At 51.5% G+C, this 20523-nt stretch overlaps 1 protein-coding gene across 2 annotated transcripts in view; it reads right to left on the bottom strand.

Moving 5' to 3' along the window:
* The window catches only part of LOC138527375 (uncharacterized), a 339830-nt gene extending 319958 nt beyond the window's left edge, over positions 1-19872 (bottom strand). For both annotated transcript variants that reach the window (XM_069638451.1, XM_069638452.1), the window contains exon 1: positions 19723-19872. In XM_069638451.1, coding sequence (XP_069494552.1) covers positions 19723-19870 — 148 coding nt within the window. In that variant the 5' untranslated portion in view covers positions 19871-19872. The remainder of the gene's footprint in view (positions 1-19722) is intronic.
* Positions 19873-20523: the final 651 nt, after the last annotated feature.

Genomic DNA, 20523 nt, shown 5'->3' with positions numbered 1-20523 from the left:
TCATTCCACGTCTCCGAGGTGGAATTTCTGGGCTTTATTCTCAGCCTGAATGGAATCCAAATGGATGTACACAAGGTAGATGCTATCCTGAACTGGCCATCCCCAAATTAATTCAAGGGGGTTCAAAGTATGCTGGGTTTTGCAAACTTCTACTGCCGGTTCATCCCATGATTTTCGCACATTGTGCATCCCATCACGTCATTGCTAAGGAAAAGCAACAAAAAGTTCCAGTGGACAACAGAAGCCAAGGAAGCTTTCCAGGAACGCAAAGCAAGATTCACATCTGCCCCAATCTTACGTCACCCTCGCCCTGATCTCCCATACCTGGTGGAAACGGATGCCTCAAACATGGCTTTGGGAGCCGTCCTCTCACAAAAGGACCCCGAAACTGGCCAGTTACACCCTGTTGCCTTCTGGTTGTGTAAATTCACACCGCCGGAACTCAATTACGCTATCACAGACAAAGAACTCCTGGCCATTAAGTCAGCCTTTAAGGCATGGCGGCACTACCTCTTGGGCGCCAGACACACAATCACCGTAATAACTGACCACCGGAACCTCCAGTACCTAAAAACGGCAAAGGCCCAATCCTCACGACAACTACGTTGGGCTCTTTTTTTTGCTGAATATGACTACGTGATTACATTTCGACCAGGGGTGAAAAACGGGAAGGCTGATGCCCTTTCCCGTATGGGGGTGGAAGAGCAAGGGTATCAGACCCCTGACCCAATAGCAATCATCCCGAGTGACAAGCTCCTAGGAATCACAGCAACCCTAACTCAGGAAGAATTACATGAAGAAATCCAAAACCTGATGAGTCCGGAGCAATTACAAGCGTGGAGTGCACAAGGAGAACATTACATGATAAAAGATCAGTTGCCCTACTTCAGGAATCGTTTATTCTTACCTAACCAAGAACTACGAGAACAAGTCATGTCTGGTTATCATGATTCCTTGATCGGGGGCCACCCCGGAATCGCTAAAACCCTAGCCAAGGTAAAACAAAATTATTGGTGGCCCACGTGGCGTAAAGACATTATCCAATTCATCCTATCTTGTGGAGTGTGTGCTCAAAACAAGTCATCCAAGCAGAAACCAGCTGGGCTATTACAACCATTGGAAATCCCACCAGCACCCTGGCACACGTTGACCCTCGATTTTATTACTGACTTACCACCCAGTTAAGGGTTTAACAGTATTCTTGTGGTCGTGGACCTATTTTCAAAAATGGCACATTTCATTCCTCTTAAGGGGCTCCCAAATGCTTCCACTCTGGCAAAGGTATTTCTTGAAGGCATCGTACGACTCCATGGGTTTCCTTCAGTTTTAGTCTCAGTCCGACGTACTCAATTCGTATCTAACTTCTGGAGAAAATGCTGCTCTATGGCCCAGATCGACATCCGGCTATCCACCAGTCACCACCCCCAAACGGATGGTCAAACTGAGAGGACAAATCAGACGCTCGAGCAGTATCTACGTTGCATGTTACACCAAGCTGAAGGAAGCTGGTTCGACCTATTATGGATAGCTGAATATGCTTATAATAATTCCCTACACACTAGCACTGGGCAGACACCCTTTTATACCATGTATGGCAGGCACCCACATACTTCTTAGTTGGACGTTCCTACAACCCTAGAAATGCCAGCAGTCAAAACCTTGCACACGAACTTTTCTCAAACCTTTAAAAGGGCAGCTGAACACCTACTTCAAGCTAGGAATCGCCAAAAGAAGTTTGCTGATCAACACAGAGCAAAGGCCCCCCAACTACCAAGTGGGAGACAAAGTCTGGCTGGCATCTAAACACGTGTCCATTAAAGGAACCCGAACTTTCCGTCCAAGATATCTGGGTCCATTCACCGTCACCTCCGTGATAAATCCTGTGGCGGTCAGACTAGCTTTGCCGTCAAACATGCAGATTTATCCTGTGTTCCACGTCTCTCTCCTTAAACCTGTTCAACCTGGGACCCGGGTAACAACGCCACTGCAGCCAGTAGTAGTCGCCGGGGAGCCAGAATTCGAAGTCAAGGACATCCTGGATTCAAAGTACATCAGATCCAAATTATACTACCAGTAGACTGGAAGGGGTATGGTCCACAAGACAGGACATGGGAGCCTTGTGAGGTGCATGGATGTACTCACTTGTTTAGACGATTTCATCAAAACCATCCAAACAAACCAGGACCAGACAGACGAGCCACCTTGAGAGGGGCCTTGGGGGGGGGAGGGGGAAGTGCTGTCATGATTCCTGCCCCTCATGTCCCCAGCCCTCCAAGATGTCAGGCTGGAGCCGGGCCACAATCACCTACATGGCCCTCAAGGGCCTCTCCATCCCTCCAAAGACCTACTTGGAGTCAGACTTGGCGCTTGTGGCACCAGACTCACTCACTCCCATAGGATATCATTGGGGATTGGACTTGTAGTGCTTTGATGGGGACAAGATGGATGCCCCCACATATTTCCTGTCCCAGAACTGCATTTGCAGTCTAGTCTTTTGGGTGTGGTTCAGCCCAGAGACACCTGGGATACCCAGAGACTATTTAAGCCACGCCTAGGCTGAGAAACATGCTTTGCGTTTTCTGCACCTGCAGCATGACACTCACAGCGTTCAGATCGGTCTCCAGTAGGTCTGCATCTTTCTTATGCGCTCAGCTCCTGCACGAACAAGAACACAGTTAGGAACAGCCTTACCTTGCGGCGCTTCTGCCCATCATTCATCGCTTCTTCTGTTCTGCGGGCATCTTCGGCAGTGTCATTCATATCCCGGCATGCCGCTTCCTAAGGAAAAGGGCAAAGAACAGAAAAAAGGCATTAGTAAGCATTCAGAAAATCTTCGCTTATTTTTAAAGACTGTATGAGCTTTAAACGGTTACCTGAATCCCAGCCGTTCTGGGTAACTGTGTCTCCGGAATTTCTCATCCATCTGCAAGAGGGAAAAAACACTCCAGGTTAGCGTGGAAACATCTGGAGGCGCCGCAGACCGCGTTTACTCAGCGCATTTCTTCTTCATAACCGGCATCCACGCTGAAAACGTCGCAGCACCTCAAAGACACAGAAAAAGAACTCAGTTCAATACAAATACGAAAGGGTCGCATCGCGCATCGCGCTCTCACTCACCTTCAGCGCTACTCATCTCAGCAGCACCTTGCCATCCCCGGACGCCAGCCATCATCAAAGGACGGAAAGGAACGAAGTTAGAGAACTGTTCAAAAGACTCATTATACTTACCTGTCGAACTCTTGCCAGTGAAGTAACTAGGCAGCAACGAGCCTGCATCAATCAACGCGCCCCTGTGCTGAAAGCAGGATGGAGAGCACACTTTCCAAGAAAACAAGGTGAGGTGTGGATCAAAGGGAAGGGTTGGACCCTGGGGAAGAAGGGGTTCAAGCACACAGAGACAATAGGGAGTTAAACTCTACCAATCCTGTCTTTCAGGCCCAGTCTCCAGTCGAGTAGACTCCAGGGAAGGGTTTGAGGTCGTAAGAGGTCAGAACAGGCTGAGCGACGTCCCTGTGGATACCAGGTGAGCGTTACAAGATCAAGCAAGATAAGAACGCAAGGGGTGTTAGAGTTGAGGTTGGTGAGCATGTCTTCACGGATGTTCAGGAGAGCAGTTTCCATGCTTCTGGCAGCTCTGAAGCCAGACTGATGGTCATGAAGACAACCAACAGATTCAGTGTGGAGATTGAGCTGGGAGATGGCCAGTTTCTCCAGGAGCTTGCCAAGGAAGGGAGTGATGGAGATTGGGCGATAGTTAGCCGGGCAGGAGGGGTCGGCAGAGAGTTTCTTAAGAAGAGGGTGCACAAGGGAGTGCTTCAGGGGGGAAGGGAAGATTCCAGTGGCGAAGAAGTGATTGCAGAAATCTGCCAGATCCTTGATAGTTTTGGAGGAACAGGGGGTGAACCCTCGACGAAACTTTCATAGATCAGACTTGTCTAGAAATCTTGTCTGGAGAGAAAAGGGGAAAGGCAGAGAAGGAGGGAGGAGGGGTGGCTGCAGAAGGGCCAGAGGAGGAGCAGGGAATAGCGGGAGGGGGATGAGAAAGGGAGAGTGAGTACAGGATGTTCTGAGTTTTTTAAATTAAGTGAGAAGCCAGTGCCGTGCAGGGGGCCTGGGAAGGGACAGGAGAGGTAGAGACTACGGCAGGATTGGCCAGTTCCTTGCAGATTTTAAAAAGTTCAGCCGAGTTGTTAGATGCAGCAGAGACGCGGGCTTGGATAAGAGCTCTCTTCTTGGTGAGGATGAGGATGGAGAGCCGGTGTTGCCTTTGCAGCAGGCGGTATGCCAGTTTGTCAGAGGATGATCTTGAAGCACGCCATTTCCTCTCGGCAACCCTACACTTGCGTTTAAGGGTGACGAGGTCTGAGTCATACCAGGAGTTAAACTTGGCTTTGGGCTTCAGGCGGATTCTCACGACAGGGGCAAGGATATCAAGAGTATCAGATATAGAAGAGTGGAGTGTGGAGAGGGCTGTGTCAGGGTGAGAGTCAGCCGGGGGGGGAGGAAGGGGTGAGAAGGTGGCAGCGAAAGCCTCAACTGACACACGCTTCATGGGTCAGGTGACCGAGAAGGTGGGTGGCAGTGACGGAGGTGGCTTGGCCTGCGGGGTAGGGAGGGTGAGGTGGGAGGATAGGAGAAAGTGGTCACTCCAGGAGAGAGGAGTGGAAAGAGGGACAGAGAGGGGAAGGTCTGAAGAGATCAGAACATCGAGAGTGTGCCCTGCAGAATGAGTCGGGCCAGAGGGGAGAATGGTGAGTGAGAGAGAGTTGCAGAGGTCGCAAAAGAGTTCAGAGGGGGGACAGGAGGCATCCAGGTGGATGTTGAAGTCTCCAAGAAGGAGGAGTTGAGTGGTTGAGGCCAGGAGTGAGGAGGAGAGGTCCGCCCACTCAGAGAGGAAGGAAGAAACCTGACCAGGTGGCCGATAGATAATAGCCACAGTGAGGGAGTGGCTATGTGAGAGAGAGAGCCTGCAGACGAGGCATTCAAAAGAGGAGTAGGCCTGCGTAGGGATGACAGAGGTAGGAATCCACTCAGGGAAGATAAGGGCTACGCCAGCCCCAGAGCGATTGGGCCTGGGCGCAGAGAGGATCTTGTAGCCATCAGGTAGGAGCGTGTCAAAGCTGGTGACAGAGCTGGCCGTAAACCATGTCTTAGTGAGACCGAGGACATCGAGGTCAAGTTCTTCAAGAAGGCGGCAGATATCAGAGGAGTGTTTGACAGCGGAGCGGGAGTTAAGAGTGGCAATGTGGAAAAGGTTGCCCACCTTGAAGGACTTCCGGGAGGGGTACAGATCAGAGATACGCTCTGCGGAAGTGTAGAGAGTGCCCGAGAGGGGGCAGAGAGGGAGGGGGAAGACAAGGTAGCCAAGGAGAGGGAGGAGGGGACAGCGGGAGAAGAAAGGAAGTTGATGAGGCGCGGAAAGCGTCTATCAATGAGATGAAGGTTGGCCTGAGGGCCTTGGAGCAAGACTGTCCCATTAGAGTAGACATTAACGATGACCTTGGAGGATAAGAAGGAGGGCGTCCCAACGGGTACCACCATTAATGGGAGAAAGGAGAGAGAACAGACCATATGAGGGGTCCTGTCACGCCCCCAAACACACCCCATCTCCCACTTCCCCCCTCACGCCTGTCTCTCCCACCAGGCGCTTCTCGCCGTCGTATTCTCCATTCACATCAGCAGGGGAAGCACGGCAGGCGGGATACCATGTTGGGCGGACCCGCCTCTTTTCGCCCTTTTCCGCGTTGGCGGTTGCCATGGTGCCTCCTGCACAGCCAGCGACGCCAGTATACCAGGAAGTACCGGCAGCACCAATCGCTGGCCGCAATGCGCTCCACGTAACGCGTGCAAGCGATCACGTGATGCGTCACATGACACCGCTCGCCACTTCAAAAGAAGCCGGCAAACACAACACTTTGCTTCACAGCTACTTCTCCGGAGGACTGCCAGGCGTTACCTATTGCTTCCTGTTACACTCCTTACCTCGACCTTGGAACGTTTCACTTGGACCTGCTCTCGGATTACCCTTGGACTTTGGCGTGCTCTCTGATCTCCCGGACACCTGACACCTGTTTGTACTCTGGACTTGCCTTTGGATTACCCTTCTGTTTCTGCAAACCTCGGATTGCTTCAGGTTTTGCCACGGATCAAGTTCTTGTTCCACCAGGTGTTTTCAGGAGTGCCAGGTACATCATCTCAGCCTGCTGTGGGTTCCCCTGCTGTCTCTATAGGTCTCTTACCTATGCTCCACCCCTTTAGGTAAGCTGGTGTCACTGTATCTTGTTTGCTCCCTCTGCCAATTGCCTTTTGGGTGTTTCCTTGATTATAACCCTTTGCCTTACAGCACTCAGAGGTCCTCCCAGCGTTCCCGGTACTAGGCTGACGACGACACTCCACACCTGTGGCCTCAAGGATTGCTAGGGCAGTGTTTACATTCTGCTCGAGCGGTACTTGGGGACGGAGGCATTACAAAACTGCACGACCATCAAGTCGGACCCATCGAGTTAGAACAGACTGTGAAGCCTTATGGTCGTCCAGTTATGGATGTTTCAGCCGGGGACCCTGTGACTGCCTTAATGCAAGCAGTGACATCGCTTAGGGCAGATATGGCAGCTGCTACCACTGCCCTCCGCACTGACCTGGCCGCTGCCACCACTGCATTGAACCACCGCCTTGATGCCATGCAAAGCACACAACATCCCTTACCTGTTGACGCCGAGTTCGGCGATGCCGCCCCACCCCAAAACCCGATTCCTGTCACACCACCCACCCTGCCAGCCCCGTCTGTGGTGGTTCAGACCCCATTTCCTCTAGCAGCCCCTGAGAGGTATCAGGGGGATCCTAGGAAATATCGCACCTTCATAAACCAGTGCAAACTGCATTTCTTGTGCCGACCCCAGGCTTTCTCTGATTCTGTCTCTAAGGCGGCTTTTCTTCTCTCCCATTTGTTGGGTGTGGCAGCCACGTGGGCCAACCCATTGTTGGAGGGCGACCATCCTGCCCTGTACGATTTAGAGTTATTGATCCAAGAAATGGCCAAGGTTTTCGACACTAGATATAAAGCCCAATCCAGAGACATGGAACTCCTGGATCTTACTCAAGGCCGGTCCACCCTCATTGAGTATATCACCAAGTTCAACCAGCTCGCTACTGAGACCACCTGGCCAGAGAACAAAAAGGCAGTGATCTACTATCGGGGCTTGTGTGGTTCCATGAAGGATGCTTTATCTGTGGTGCCTTCTTTTCCCTCACTCTATACCGACTTAGTTGATTTGACCTTGCAAATCGACGCCAGACGGGCAGAACGTTTGGGGAAGCAGGGCTATCCCATACCTCACTTTCAACCACATCCTGCACCTCACCCGAACCCATGCAGATCGGCGGGGTACGCAGCCCCATTACTCATGCCGAACGAGAGCGCAGAAGGGCGGACAATGCTTGCTTCTACTGCGGTCTCAACCGTCGGCCAAAGAACAAAATTCCGGGTTTTCCGAAGACTCGCCCTTGAGATCAGGGGTTGGGGCGAGTCCTATACAAAATTCCTCTGATCCGGCTTTTGGTCCCGTCAGACCTGTGGTGGTACAAGCTTCCTTAAACCCTGCTGCAGGTATCTCCCATGCAGTACGAATAGTGATCGACTCTGGAGCTACAGGCTGCTTTATAGATATAGCGCTAGCCAGTTCACTGAACTTAACTCTGATCACAAAAAAACACCCCGAACTGGTTCATGCAGTAGACGGGACGTCCCTAGCCTCTGGACCAATCCTGCAACAGACAGCCCCGTTGGAATTAATCATACAGGAAGTCCATATAGAGACCATGTCATTTGATCTCATAGCCACACCTCAGTTCGGAGTCATCCTGGGCATTCCTTGGCTGAAGAGGCACAATCCTCTGATTAACTGGGGCACGGGTCAAGTCTCCTTCGAATCAGAAACGTGCCAATATTACTGCCTGCTCGAGACACCTCGGGCTTCCAGCCCCGCAGACATCCTAGGGGTATTCGCTTCTTTAGCCATAGAAGACAGGTCCGACACCCAGGACACTCACATGATAGGGGCAGTCACGAACAACATACCTCCTGAGTATCATTAGTTCCGGGCTGTGTTGGACAAAGGCTCTGCGGAAGGTCTTCCTCTGCATCGACCCTACGACTGCCCCATTGATTTAGTCCCGGACACTCCAATCCCAAAGGGCCGGATCTACTCCCTAACCCAGACGGAAGAGCGAGTCCTGCAAGAGTACATACAGCAGGCCCTGCGTCTGGGTCACATTCGCCCGTCAACATCCCAAGCTGCAAGTCCTATCTTCTTTGTGCCAAAGAAGGAAGGGAATCTCCGTCCTTGCATAAATTACAGGCGTTTGAACGCCATCACGGTAAAAAACCGCTATCCCATACCTCTTATTACCCCGTTGTTAGACAAACTCACTCATGCCAAGATTTACACCAAACTGGATTTTCGGGGGGCGTACAATCTCGTACGCATGCGTGATGGAGATGAATGGAAGACGGCCTTCTGCTCACGACAAGGGTTGTTCGAGTATACAGTTATGCCTTTTGGCCTCTGTAATGCTCCTGCTACGTTTCAGCGCTTCATGGATAACATATTCAGCGATATCCTGAACGCCTACGTGGTAGTGTACTTAGATGACATACTGGTTTTCTCTTCCTCCCTCGATGAACACATCACGCATGTTAAGGAAGTGTTGGTACGACTCCAAGCCAACGCACTATTTGCTAAACCCAAGAAGTGTCTTTTCCACACCAGTCAGGTTGAGTTCTTGGGGTTCCATTTCTCTCCCGGGGGTCTCTCTATGAATCAGTCCAAAGTCCGGGCAATCAACGAATGGCCAATTCCGACCACACTTAAGCAACTGCAGTCATTTTTGGGTTTCGCTAACTTTTACCGACGATTCATTGATGGGTGTCATAAATCACCAATGTATCAACTGAAAAGGATACAGTAACCAAAAAAGGATTCAATTTGGTAGGGCTCTTCCGGATCCTATTTTCACACGACTTGATTGTAGGCAGGTCAAATTAGACCTTCCAAATGATACAACTCTCTGACTGGATGAAATAGGCAGAGAGATGGATCACTGGAAAGGGCGTGGGAATTGTGTAGGAAGTATGCCTAGGATAGATAAAGTATCATAAGAAACTGTCCCAATCGAATTACTAAGATAACACAGTATTAGCATTAATTCAGACACTGACCTTATGGCAAAACTGAAGAAATCCACGAAGGTTTCTTGAAGAAAACCAGGAGTTGAACAAACGACAAAGGAAGGGAAGATTAGTAAGGGAGACTTATCCCGAACGACACGAGGCTCTCGCTAGATACCGGGTTGGTGCACCACAGGATAGCGTCCAAAGTACTGTGCACAATAACCTTCCAATAGTTCATGAAATACTTCCTTTCCCACGATGAACAAAAATTATAATTTCACCTGTTAACTGTTACAGGTACCAAAAGGTCAAAATAGTTCAGAAAACCACGTGCAGGATTGCACGTGATAGAAATACACGCAGTCAGGCCAGCCGCGCTTGAAAACAGCGTCCGCGTGTAGATATTTAGCACGCAAACAAGATACACGCAGCTCAGGACAGCCGCGTTTGCAGACAGCGTCCGCGTGGAGATTTGACACGCGAACAGGATTCACGCAGCTCAGGACAGCCGCGCTTGCAGACAACGTCCGCATGGAGATTTGGCACGCGGACAGGATTCACGCAGCTCAGGACAGCCGCGCTTGCAGACAGCTTCCGCGTGGAGATTTGGCACGCGGACAGGATTCACGCAGCTCAGGACAGCCGCGCTTGCAGACAGCGTCCGCGTGGAGATTTGGCACGCGGACAGGATTCACGCAGCTCAGGACTGCCGCGCTTGCAGACAGCGTCCGCGTGGAGATTTGGCACGCGAACAGGATTCACGCAGCTAAGGACAGCCGCGCTTGCAGACAGCGTCCGCGTGGAGATTTGGCACGTGAACAGGATTCACGCAGCTCAGGACAGCCGCGCTTGCAGACAGCGTCCACGTGGAGATGTGGCACGCGAACAGGATTCACGCAGCTAAGGACAGCCGCGCTTGCAGACAGCGTCCGCGTGGAGACTTGGCACGCGAACAGGATTCACGCAGCTCCGGAATTAGCGTGTGGAGGAAACACGCTCAAAATAGGCCAAAGAAGTTGCTGAAGGGAATGCGAGAACGCAGGTCCGAATTTCAGCTACCAAAACGCCAAAAATGACTTAATCAGAAGCAGCGATCGGAGTTTCCACGCTGCTTATGTACGCACTGCCGTGATACACGTGACGGACCTAAGTCATGTGAAATTTAACGACATGAAAAATGCAGACGTTGTTTTCCGGGCAATGCATCGAACAACCTCCATTTTGAGTAGAATGGTCTAGTGGTTCTATGGGCGTAACTCATTTTGTATGGAGAAGTCGTTCCTGGTCCAGAGATATGTCCAGCAGGCATGACACTGGGTTCTCCTCTATCGTAGCACCACTCACTGCGCTCACCAGCCCTTCCGTCCCCTATGTCTGGTCCGTGACACAACAAAACGCCTTTGACTCTCTGAAAACCATGTTCACCACTGCTCCGGTGTTACAACACCCTGACCCTGAACTCCCGCTTGTCCTCGAGGCAGACGCATCCTCCTATGCACTAGGCGCTGTACTGTCCCAACCATGTCCTGCCACTGGTCGTCTGCATCCGGTTGCATTTCACTCTTGAAAGTTTACGGCAAGCGAATTGCACTACACAGTTACGGAAAAAGAACTATTGGCCATTAAGGACGCTCTACAGATCTGGAGACACCACCTCTTGGGCGCAAAACACCAGACTGTGCTGTTCTCCGATCATAAGAATCTCCAGGACCTTGCCTCTCTGAAATGTACAAACAGCCGACAGGTACATTGGCATCTATTCTTTGCCGCGTTCGACTTCGTGGTCAAACATAGACCTGGTGTCGGGCATGGGAAAGCAGATGCTCTGTCTCGTTCCCCTGGGGGGGAGGTTCTCCCATCCTTCCCTGAAACCTTGTTGAGTGAGACTCATGTAGTTTGTGTCTGCACACCGTCGCCTTCTTTACAGTCCACCATACGACAGTGGGTCTCCCTCTATCCACAATCACTAACAGAATGGGATCCGGTTATGCAGGATGGGCTGCCCTTTGGACACTGGAAGCTCTTTCTTCCCACAAGCGAAACCAGGAACCTGGCATTAGACTGGTCTCATGATGCTGCCATTAATGGTCACCCCGGGCAGCATCGCACTCTAGACCTACTCAAACGCTGGTGTTGGTGGCCGACTATGAAATGCGACGTACAGAACTACGTCAATACCTACTCAGTCTGTGCCCAGGGCAAGTCACGCAGGGGCCGACCTCTGGGTCTTCTTCTCCCTCTCCCCGTTCCTCCATGACCCTGGCAAACGGTCTCAATGGACCCGATTACTGATCTGCCACGTACACAGGGTTTCGATACTATTTGTGTCGTTGTCGACTCCTATACCAAACTGGCCCGTTTCGTACCATGCAAGGGGGTACCCTCAGCCCCGGTCTTGGCCAAGCATTTCTTTAGGTCTGTGTTCTGTCTCTTTGGCCTGCCCCATGTGTTGGTGTCCGATCGAGGAACGCAGTTCACCTCCCGTTTCTGGTGGGCCCTCACCTCTCTGTTGGGTATCGATGCTCATTATTCCTCTGCTTACCATCCAGAGAGCGACAGGCAAACCGAGAGGGTCAATCAGACATTGGAGCAGTACCTACGCTGCCTAACGTTACAGTACCAGGACACTTGGCTCAACCTGTTGCATCTCGCCGAGTTCGCTTATAACAATACACTTCACTCTGCTACTGGGTTCTCGCCTTTCTTCGCCCTCTATGGCCAACACCCCCGTACTCTCCCCATTCCGGACTTCTCTTCTGATACCCCCGCCGCTTCGGCCTGTGCTCGGGATTTGGTCTCGGTCCATGCCCAAACGTTGGTCCACCTGCGCGAAGCCCAGACCTCCATGAAAACCGCTGCTGACAGGAGGAGGGCGGATGCGCCTGCTTACAAAGTGGGGGACCGGGTTTGGCTCTCTACCCGCCATTTGCACATCCCTGGCTGTTGCAAACTTCTCCCTCGCTTTGTGGGTCCATATGAGGTGGTCAAGGTCCTGAACCCGCCTCCCGCCTGGCGGATCCACCCGGTGTTTCACGTCTCCCTGCTAAAGCCATGCCCTGGCCCTACCCAGTTGGCTACCCCTCCTGCCCCGGTCTCTGTCTCGTCCCCCGATGTGTTTGAGGTGCGGGCTATTCTGGGTTCCCGTATGTACAGGGGCGGGTTGCAATATCTAGTGGACTGGCTGGGTTACGGCCCTGAGGACCGCTCCTGGGTTACCTCCCGGGATGTACACGCTCCCCGCTTGGTGGCCCGATTTCGCCGTGAACATCCATCCAGCCCACACGGTCGTGGGCCTTTGAGGGGGGGCTCTGTCACGCCCCCACACACACCCCATCTCCCACTTCCCCCCTCACACCTGTCTCTCCCACCAGGCGCTTCTCGCCGTCGTATTCTCCATTCACATCAGCAGGGGAAGCACGGCAGGCGGGATACCATGTTGGGCGGACCCGCCTCTTTTCGCCCTTTTCCGCGTTGGCGGTTGCCATGGTGCCTCCTGCACAGCCAGCAATGCCAGTATACCAGGAAGTACCGGCAGCACCAATAGCTGGCCGCGTGCGCTCTACGTAACGCGTGCGAGCGGTCACGTGATGCGTCACGTGACACCGCTCGCCGCTTCAAAAGAAGCCGGCAAACACAACACTTTGCTTCACAGCTACTTCTCCGGAGGGCTGCCAGGCGTTACCTATTGCTTCCTGTTACTCTCCTTACCTCGACCTTGGAACGTTTCACTTGGACCTGCTCTCGGATTACCCTTGGACTTTGGCGTGCTCTCTGATCTCCTGGACACCTGACACCTGTTTGTACTCTGGACTTGCCTTTGGATTACCCTTCTGTTTCTGCAAACCTCGGATTGCTTCAGGTTTTGCCACGGATCAAGTTCTTGTTCCACCAGGTGTTTTCAGGAGTGCCAAGTACATCATCTCAGCCTGCTGTGGGTTCCCCTGCTGTCTCTATAGGTCTCTTACCTATGCTCCACCCCTTTAGGTAAGCTGGTGTCACTGTATCTTGTTTGCTCCCTCTGCCAATTGCCTTTTGGGTGTTTCCTTGATTATAACCCTTTGCCTTACAGCACTCAGGGGTCCTTCCGGCGTTCCCGGTACCAGGCTGAGGACGACACTCCACACAGGTGGCCTCAAGGATTGCTAGGGCAGTGTTTACATTCTGCTCGAGCGGTACTTGGGGACGGAGGCATTACATAACTGCACGACCATCAAGTCGGACCCATCGAGTTAGAACAGGTCCATAGATCTGGTGAAGGAACGACAAAGAGGATGTCGGTGAGAGTTTCCTTGGAGGAGGCACTGATGTAGGTGTCGGCGATAGGAAGGCCTGGGTTGGAGACCAGGATGTCCTTTTTAAACTTTTTCCTACCAGACTTAGTGAGGAGAGCAGGATGGCCGATAGAGAAGCAGTTTGAAAAGATAGGGGAGACAGAGAGCACCATAGAGTAGGTGGGAGGGGAGGGGGGTTTAGGGGGTAGACAGACAAGACAACGAAAGGCAAGTGCACAGGAGAGTGGGACAAGACGATGGCACTTAGGAGGTGAGCGTAAGAAAGGCACAAGACATTCAAGACAGGAAAGAAGACATACCTAAATTTGAGAATCCTAGAGGGGGAGAAAAGGCCTAGGTTTTAACAATGCAGTTACAGTGGTGGTACCAATACAAATACTTTAGGGCCACCTAAATTTGATAAATCCTAGAGAGGGAGAAAAGGCCTAGGTTTCAACAATGCAGTTACAGTGGTGGTACCAATACAAATACTTTAGGGCCACCTAAATTTGAGAATCCTAGAGAGGGAGAAAGGGCCTAGGTTTCACAAAGCGGTAATAAAGTCAGGTGGTTTTGTGCATGAAGAACAGCAGAGGTTAACAGCTAGTGAGCGGAAGGAGGGGTGAGCAGGAGGTCGAAGGGAGGGGGCTGGGGCCTGGCGTCCCCTGCGGACACCTGCAGACACCACCAGGAGCCACCAGTCAGGGAGCCGCCCTTTGCCTAGGGGGCCCTTAGCTGAAGGGCTGCCGGGCAGAGGGCTGCCCAGGGACGGTCAGCTAAGAGCGTCAGGCAGCCAATCAGGGGGGGGGGAGGGTGTAACGCTCACCTGACTCCCACGGAGGCGCTGGTCTAGTCTGGGTTGCTTTGGCCTCTTTGAGCGTGATGCGCAGAACTCGGAACACTGACTGAACAGGACCCTCAAATCTTGCTTGTCTGGCCCGTAGGAATATCCTTCTGCAGATGAGAAAGGGGATTAACAGTCTGCAGAATAGTGTGCTTGCTCCCCCCTTCCCCCTTCGTTCTTCTCTACCTTCCTCCGAAATCCCCGGTTGAAGCTCACCTTATGGTTTGAAAGGATGAACTCTCCATCCTGCTTCTGGTGCAGGGGGGCGTGTTAGTCCAGTTACTTCACTGGTTTTCAAAATGGCGCTGGCAAAATCCACTTGACTTTTCCGAGCGGAACGCCGGAAGTATGAAGATTACAAAAGTTCAAGTGTTGAGCCTCCTTTTCTGTTGCCTTCCTAACCTGTGATCTGTCCTTTATTTCAGGTGCAGAATGAAGGCGATGCGTTGAGGGATTGAATTGCCGATGGTAAACTCAGGCGATCCCTCTTAATGTCTTTATATTCCTCCAGTAATGTATTTTGTCCTTTCCCCATAGGGGCCTGGGTGCGGTACCTGCCAACAAAGCGGCACCGACCCGAAATCAGGAATGGTCCACCTACAGAAGACTGGTAAGTGTTATGGCGGAAAATTAGGCTTTCCTCATATGTTCCTTCTGCTCACCTTTTGTCTCTTCTTCTCTCCCCTAGGCGCAGAGATGTGGCGACCGGTGCAGACAGTCACGGAGGAGCCAGAAGAACTCTCGAGGACAGGTGAGTGAAGCACGGCGCTGCAGCGAGCAACGCGATGCTTTTAAATGAAAGTCTTTTCTCGGGAACAGGAACGCTGGCGTGAAGGTTCCGGATGCAGGTAAGAAGTTTGATAAACTTCTTGGTTTTCACCTTTCTCTTCTCTTCGTTCCTTACAGGTGTTCCAGGATCGAGGCGGGCGTGGCTGGAGACCAGATGCAGAAGCAGACACGGTGAGCGTTCAGCTGCTTGGATGCAGAACAACGCGAAGCGTGAGCTACTGTCTGGGCGTGGCTTAAATAGCCCCCAAAGTAGTTCCAGGTAAGTATCCTTCCCTGGCCACGCCCGAGTGGCAAAATAGTCCCTTTCAGGTCTCAGGGACTATCGCCTGAATCTTGCAGCATGGTCTGCATCAGCTAAGTGCACAAAACACCTTCCTTTATGAGCCTAGCGCCAACGGCGCCAGGACAGAGTCCAAAGAGCCCCTATAAGGGCCGCTGGGCTTTTACCCGGGGGCATGATGCCTGCTCCCGGGGGTGCTGGGCCTGGCCTGGTGCTCCGGGGGTAGGCATCATGACAAAGGGGCTGGCATGGAGGCGGGTGGGAGGAGGGAGGGCTATGCGCTCTGAGCGCGAGTGGGGCTAATTTGACTGAATTAGGCACAGGGCAGGCGAGTCCTTCTCATGAGGCGAAGGCAGGAAAAGGACAACGGTCAGCTGCAATCTCCGCTCTGGCAGCAATGAGGCGAGCTGGGAGAGCAGCTACCCTAAGGCCCACACAGCAGCCCAAGTCAGCCAATCGGGTGGGGGGGCATTCTGACTGCCAATCCATTTGGAAGACCATCATCCCTCCACATAAGCCCTCCACCTAAGAGGCGTACCAGTCTGTTCTTCTCCATAAAAATTAAGCAAATATTCTGAACATAAAAGGAAGTCCCAGGAAGTAACAGACAGGCAGGTGCCTACCCGTTGTTGCTGCATGCACTGATGTGTTCAGAGCCAGGTTAGGAAACGGCCTGGAACAACCCCAGGCACCTCCAAGCTCTCCGCCACAGCAGGCTCTGCTTCAGCAGACTCAGCATGGACTGAATGAAGAAACAGCCAAAGCATCACATTCTGTTCAGAAGCTGTCCAAATTGGTACGTATGTCTTGCATAAGATTTACATACATGTTTTTGTTAGGGTGAGTATTAGCACCGATGAAAAGTGCAGTACTTCCATTACTCGCTCAAAAGGGATTAATGCTGAATCGCTATTAACAGACATGTTTCAAATTTAAAATTGCGGCCATTCGTATGTTCCCATAATGCTCTTTGCTTGTATGCAAATTGCCATGCTTGGGTTCCATGAAGAGATACTGTGTTGCTTGACCTAGCCTGGGGCCACACCCATTGGGTCCGCTCCCTCCACTCAAGGAAGAGAGGGTCCCCAGAGTATTTTTGTGTCCATTTCGAGCACTGATTTAAAAAAACTAAGAAAGCATGTGTTACCACAAACCTGCCTAACGTTCTTACAATTAAAAGATATGTTTTAGTGCCAAAGATATGCTTGTGGAAAAGGAGACCTGTTTTTTTGATTACCTAAAACTCCTTTCACTCCCAACTTTCAAAGGTCGGCAGTAACATATTCCTTACAATGTAATCTGGAGCTTGGTTTTCCAATACTGAGGTGAGGAGCTCGGCTGGTGAGTGAGCGTGTCTCAGAAACAGAAGCCATGTGAGTGGCTTCTGGGTCATTTCTTTGTTTGCGAGGCCTGAAATGATGCCGTGCAGACTGGATGGATTCCTGCTAATTTATTTCAGGCAGGGGAGTGCCCCACTAGCACCTCTGCATGCAGCTAGGACCGTCTCCAATGGACTCAACTGGAATCTCCCAAGTACCAATGGGCAGATGGAAGAACGACAGAGCGACGGAGTGGGCAGGAGCCCTCCTCCTCCCCCTGCATCTCCAGCGACCGCATCTCTCGAAGCAGCTAGCGCCGGATTGCAGCACTGAGAAACCTGCACATATGGTGAAAATGATGCTGAATCCAACCCATTCGATGCACACAAATTGTGCAGTGCCCATTCCCCATTATTGTTCGCCACGTTGCTGTCGGGCCTCTGCCCTTCCTAAGATGGCCGGCGCAACACAGCCTGAAACTGAGGCTGGTTACCTCCGTTTCTAGGCAACGACTGGCTTATTAGCCAATCAACGCCACCGTAAGGCCGAGTATAAGGCCCTGTTTTGCCTCCTGTTTGCCTCACTGTGCCGGCATGCCACAAGGCTTGTGCGTTTCTCCCATGCTCTACAACATCTTCACCAAACTCCTCGTCGACCGTCTTGACAACTTAAGTGTCACATACACCAACTATGCTGATGACACACAGGCTCCCATCACCCTCTCGGGGAGCTATGAAGATGATTGTAAAAGAATAAATGAGATTTACCTGGAAATCCAGGCATGGGTGCCACATCACTGACACAGCCTTTGCCTCTACGACAATAAAACTGAGCTCTTGATCGACGGATCCCAAACCCACCTGAACAAACTAGACCCCTGCTATGTCTCCATCAACATTGATGGTAACCCGATCAAAGTGGCCAAAGAGATCAAAACTCTGGGAGTCTACCTAGACTCCACACTGTCCCTCAAGAAGCAGGTGAATTGAACTGCGTCTTCTATGGCCTACACTAACAAACTAATTAATGCCTGCAAACAATTCCCCTCGCCCAGTAGCTGCATCATACTAGCCAGGGCCCTAGTGTTATCCAAGATCGACTACTGCAACACTCTCTACCTGGGCACCTCCGAAGTGAACCTCAACAAACTCCAGGTCCTTCAAAATAACACCTTAAGAGCAGTTCTAAGTATACCAAGATCCATGCACATCTCCAGTTTCAGATAGGACGCCCACTGGCTCCCGGTACGAGACAGAATCGCCCTTTGCACGCTTGTCATCATCCACAAGTGCCTATCAAACAACGCCCCCAAATACTTAGCTGTTAAATGCAACATACACCAGCCCTCCAGACCAACCAGGTCTATCTACTTGCACTGTCTAACCGTGCCAAGATTCCGACTGAAAAGAGCGGGGGGAGCTAGTTGCCAGTTCTAGCTGCCAAACAATGGAATGCCCTTCCCCTTAGCCTCAGGATGGAACCCGCATTCTGGACCATCAGAGCTAAAGTCAAAAGCTGGCTCTTCAGGAAGCTCCCCGTTTGCTCGGTCCCTGGGCCAGCCACTCCACACTATCCGATGTAACCCCCCCTGCCTGACACTGCTTCTTGTTGCTCCCCTCCTCGACCACATGCTGTAACCTCTGGTCACCCTTCACTTATCTCTGTTATTGTACTCTATGTATATCTCTGCGTCCTAAATCACCTGTATCTTCTGTACAATTACCTGTATTCACTGTGGATATCTGCGTTCATAATTTTGTAACCACTGTATAAGCTTTAAGCGCCCAGTTACCCGAGGGTTCGGTGCGCGGTGCAAATAAAGAAACTAAACTAAACGATGCATGGCCATCCTGGAATGTGAGATGCTACAGGGTGGCCATGTCGCTTTTACACATTGCTGTTGCTGTGTCTCTAGCAAGAAGGTACTAACCTTGAAAATGACCCCTCTGCTCTCCTCTCTCCACTCAACCCGGTGCGAGACACTGCTGGGGCTATTGGGAAGGCCATGGGGCAGTTTATCAGACAATGCCTGAAAGCCACAAAAATGCCTCTGTCAAGCCTTAACGTGAATTTAGTCATGTTTGATCCAACTAGGCACAGCACTGGGACAAGGTAGAACAGGACCTGGACCATTGGCCGCTGGCTCACAGAGACTCTGGCCAGAATATGTTTCAGCACCATGGAGAGGACCCCCCCTTTAAAACCAAAAATGCCACATTTCTTAGTGAAAAGAGTGCTAGAAAGTCCCCTTAGTCCCCCCAAGTGCATACGTCACAGAGCTTATGGTGCTTATTTTAGGGAGGAGGTAAGAAAGAGAGCGGGGTGGGGGAGGGGTATATGCAGAGACAGCACCCCGAGTGCTTGAGCTTACTTGCAACTATCCTCTTTTTAAACGAAGTTTCCCTCTGCCACACAAGATGCTGAACTCTCCATGTACTTTAACTTGCTCTATCCAGCTAATCTATTTTATCCTCAGACACCATCCCACCAGTAGGGAATCATGTCAGGTGTGCATGCAGCACTGCTGGATTCCTCCGGCTTCTAAGCGCTGGAATAATAGCTTCATCACAAAGCCTTTCAATGGCATCCATTCATCAACCTCGGGTAAAGATGGGCGCTTAACACTGGAGCTCGTTTGATTGTTTGTTTTATTATTTATAATGCGCGAGCATACCCTAAGGTAACTGGGCGTAGCGGTTACATGTATATGCAAAGCTTAGTTACAACAACAGAAATATATACATAAACACAGTAATAGTAAATGCGGGATTATATACATATATAGTCTATGAGGTTAGTATGTATACACTGCATGGAACATGTAACCAGCATGCTATAACATACGTGCCTACCTCCATGTCACTTGTCTGACCCGCCCCTACTCTCTCATACTGTGCCCTGCCCCCCTCACGCCTGCAGAGGTGTGACACCGTGTACCCCTGCCAGCAGGACCCCTCCTCCCCACAGCCTGTCCCTCGCTCAGAAGCTGCGGTCCCCAGGAGCCCCCACGCATGCATGCATGCACAGGACCGTTAACTGCCCCTCCTCACCCCCTCTCAGTGTGTGCAGCACCCCCGGCAGTGCCCGGGCTGACACGCCTCCCAGCAGGGAGCGCAGGGCACACAGCGCACTTTGCAGGTCCATGTGTAACTCGCGCAGAAGCCACGCGCAGGCGCACAAAGCACTGGGCAAGTGCATGTTTCGAACGTGCCGTCAGCCGCGCGCCTGCGCACAGCGAGGCCGGGCACCTCGCGCGCCGCAGATACAAAGGAAGGACAAAGACTAACAGGCACAAAAAGGACAAGAAGTAACTGCGCGTGCGCATACGGAGGCTGCGCCTCAGCGGCTCAATGAACCGGCGAAGTGCCATCTTACCTCATAGTGTACTGTGATCTGTGACCAACACATCAATGATAATCCAGGCTCTTTTAACTCGGGTGGCGCAAGTGGGCCACTGATTTATGCAGGGATGGCATGGAGTACGACGAGCGCACAAATACACACACATACATCATCCATGCTTGCCAACATTATGTGACCAAAAAGATGTAGGAATTTTAAGTTTAAAAAAAACATTCGCATAACAATAACATCACAGCACAAAACTTACATTGTTGGCACCATTGAAGCATTCTAAAATACACAACCCATGATCAAACAGCACAACATGGAAAGATATTCAAATATTAAAAATGTATAATTCTGAATGGTAAGTTAACACCAAATTCTGAATGACATGGAGACTGATGCCCCTTCAGTCTGATAGGCAGATGTATGCATAGCTCTCAACTCACCCGCTTTTGGCAGGTGTCGCCCGCCTTGCAAAGGGCTGACTCACCCGCCAAGCCTCC

The sequence above is a fragment of the Ambystoma mexicanum genome, chromosome 14 (genome assembly GCF_040938575.1).
Source record: "Ambystoma mexicanum isolate Mex_15411 chromosome 14, UKY_AmexF1_1, whole genome shotgun sequence".
NCBI lineage: Eukaryota > Metazoa > Chordata > Amphibia > Caudata > Ambystomatidae > Ambystoma > Ambystoma mexicanum.
This window is presented reverse-complemented; position numbering and strand designations above follow the sequence as displayed.